The sequence below is a fragment of the Trichechus manatus genome, unplaced genomic scaffold, assembly GCF_000243295.1.
Source record: "Trichechus manatus latirostris isolate Lorelei unplaced genomic scaffold, TriManLat1.0 scaffold00108, whole genome shotgun sequence".
NCBI classification, from domain to species: domain Eukaryota; kingdom Metazoa; phylum Chordata; class Mammalia; order Sirenia; family Trichechidae; genus Trichechus; species Trichechus manatus.
The window spans coordinates 958,196-961,191 of NW_004444044.1; the positions used below are offsets into that span (position 1 = coordinate 958,196).

The 2,996-nt window shown below is 38.3% G+C and overlaps 1 protein-coding gene across 1 annotated transcript in view; it reads right to left on the minus strand.

Moving 5' to 3' along the window:
- Nucleotides 1-2,996, minus strand: part of AFP (alpha fetoprotein) — a 21,135-nt gene that overhangs the window by 6,535 nt on the left and 11,604 nt on the right. The window contains 2 exon segments of the mRNA XM_012557544.2: nucleotides 1,793-1,931; nucleotides 2,672-2,938. Of these exon segments, the coding sequence (XP_012412998.1) occupies nucleotides 1,793-1,931; nucleotides 2,672-2,938 (406 nt within the window).

A 2,996-nucleotide genomic window follows, 5' to 3' on the forward strand; every position in this document is an offset into this window, starting at 1 on the left:
AACTGTTATAATAATTTTTAATACATAATTATTTATATTACAGGAAAATTTGCTGCCTTATCACACCTTAACCTGAATCTGATTGGCCAATTTCCCCTGAATAAAGGCAACTTCCACGGCCCCCTCTTTCAGGGAGCAACTAGATTGGCCTGTGAGGTCTGATTTGTGACTCTGGTTTTGGGTTCTCCAAGATCATGCGATGCCATACTTTAGATTCCAACACTCACTCCTTTTGGGGGGCTAAATCTCAGCATTTAGTAACAGATGTTCCATATGTGACATTGGACAGCTATTTCTGTTTTATTAGATACACTTTTCCAGTTATATACATACCTCCAATGGAATTTAAAAAAAAAAAACTTGGCTTTGAACTAAAAAAATCAATACGTGGTTTACCTTTCTATGTAAATCTACAAATCATCCTAATTGTATACTCCCAATTGAAAAGAAATACAGCCAATGCTAATATGTGTCTTTAAGTGCTAAAGGCTCTCCTAATGTAGACTCCTCCTACCTTCCACACGTCAGTGATATTTCTTTAGCACCTAGTAATAATTTGAAGTCCCTGGGTGGTGCAAAAGTTAACCTGCTCACTGCTAAAGGAAAGGTTGGAGGTCTGAATCCACCCAGAGGCACCTGGGAAGAAAGGCCTGGTGATCTACTTCTGAAAAACCAACCACTGAAAACCCTAAGAAGCATAATTCTACTCTGACACACATGGGGTCACCATGAGGTGGAATCAACTTGATGGCATCTGGTTCATTAATAATTAGTAATAAGCGTTAACATGTTTCGTATGCATACTATGTACCTTACTAGTGCTAAGTGACTTAGGTGGATTACCTCCTTTGAGACAGCCATTGTATGAGTCTCAAATTTCAGATGAAAAACCCAAGCTTAGGGAGATAAATAACTTGCCCAATGTGACACAACTAATAAGTAGTAAAGGTAGAATGGAAATATAGTCAGGCGGCCTCCAGAACCTACACTCCTGAACCATTGCAACATCCTGCTTCCCCTAATTCCTCCCCATGTGTGGACTTCAATAAACGATAAAGATAACGTTTAATTACAGGAAACTCTCCTTTCACTCCTGACCATTAGTGAAAATTTTTAAGACTAACTAGCAAAAAATTCCCTGTCATCAGAAAGAGGAAAAGGGAAGAAATAGCTATACAATTTTGTCCACAACTGTGTCCTTAAGAGAAAAATAATTTAAAAATTGTACCTATAATCATATGTATGACATTGGTAATATTAGCCACTAAAGATTATTAGCCTAACTAACTGAAAACTCAATTTACTATTCCGAACATAGGACTCACCCATGACTGACAAAGAGAACAAATTGTCCATAATAACATAAGAACAAGATTATACTACAAATTAAGCCACAAAACGCAAAAATGTAAATATGGCTAAAAATAAAATGACTGATTTTAATTTAGACATATCTTTTTTATACATTAAACTATTTAGTGAAGAAAAAAGAGAAAATCATGAATTGAATAACTTTTTGCCCATCCCATCTTTCCTGCACAAAAACTTGCTCAGATATTGATGAATAAACTGGCTGTACTTCTAGCAGCCATTCTAGAAGGACAGAAAGCCTGACTGTTTGCCAACCGGGCAGAGCTGAGTTCTCACGCCCCCTCCAAATGCAATGCATTGAACAAGCCCAGTAAAGCCACCCCCACATTGGTTTTTACCAATTCCCCTAAATGGAAATGACGAAGCTATTTAAAGTAAAACAGGGCTGAAATGAGATAGGACTGAAAAGACAGGTACTCACTGCGCCCTCACCACAGGCCAATTGCTTGTCCTCACTGAGATGGCAGCAAGTGGCTCCTGTGGCAGCCATTTTCCTGGTGATGGAGATCAGCTCCGGTGTGGTCAGCTGAGGAGCTTTCTTCGTGTAAGCAACAAGAAACCTGAAAGAAGCATTTCCCACAAGGCTTGGTGAGTCACTCATGAGATGTGGGCTCCTTGCTCCTTCTCAAGGACCCTCTACGCTAGCTGCTTGTGGTATAAAAAGACATGAGGTCAGTTTATTTGCTTCATCCACATTCTATGTGGGTCAACTTTTGATGTGAATTTACTCTAACAACCACCTATTATATGTCCTATTACACCAACATATCATACCAAGAAAAGAAACTCTGGGTAGAAGACTGGCTCCAGATCCCAACTTAAAAAATTTTGTTGATTTTAATTTTGATACTTTGGTGTTTTAACTACAAAAGAATGGATATCTTTTCTCCAAGAATTTGTGCCGTTTGAAGAACTCAAACCAGAGTCACAGATCAGACTCCACAGGCCAATCTAGTTGCTCCCTCAAAGAGGGGGCCAGGGAAAGCTGCCCTCAAGCAGTGGGAACTGGGCAATCACATCACACTGACTTCCAATCGGAAGTAGGGGCTGAAATTCAGAACAGTCACAGGTCACTAATAAAACAAAAAAAAAACAAACCTGTTGCCGTCAAGTCGATTCCGACTCATAGCGACCCTACAGGACAGAGTAGAACTGCCCCACTGAGTTTCCAAGGAGCATCTGGTGAATTCGAACTGCAAACTCTTGGTTAGCTGCCATAGCAGGTCACTAATGTAGATTTATATTTCTCTAGCCTGTTAATAATTTTAAATCACTAAAAAGACTGTTTACAAAAACATACGCATTTTGTAAGTAATATTCTCCTAATTTCTGGAAGAGGCCACAGCTTCGCTTTGCCAGCGCCTGGCTCTCCTGGATGTATCGCTCTAATTCTTCTTCCTGGAAATACAAATGTTATTATATACATTTTTTTCTCTTACTGGACATGTAACTTTGTATGTAAACATTAACCAATAATATTTTATTATATTATGAAACCAATTTTAGAGATTTTTTTATATTAAAGATGGTAAGGTGTGAATTTTGAGAATTAAGATAAGTAGACTTTCTGAAGATTGAGTTTAAAACTTTGTGAATCACAAAATTATTTGATGGCAGAACTCAAT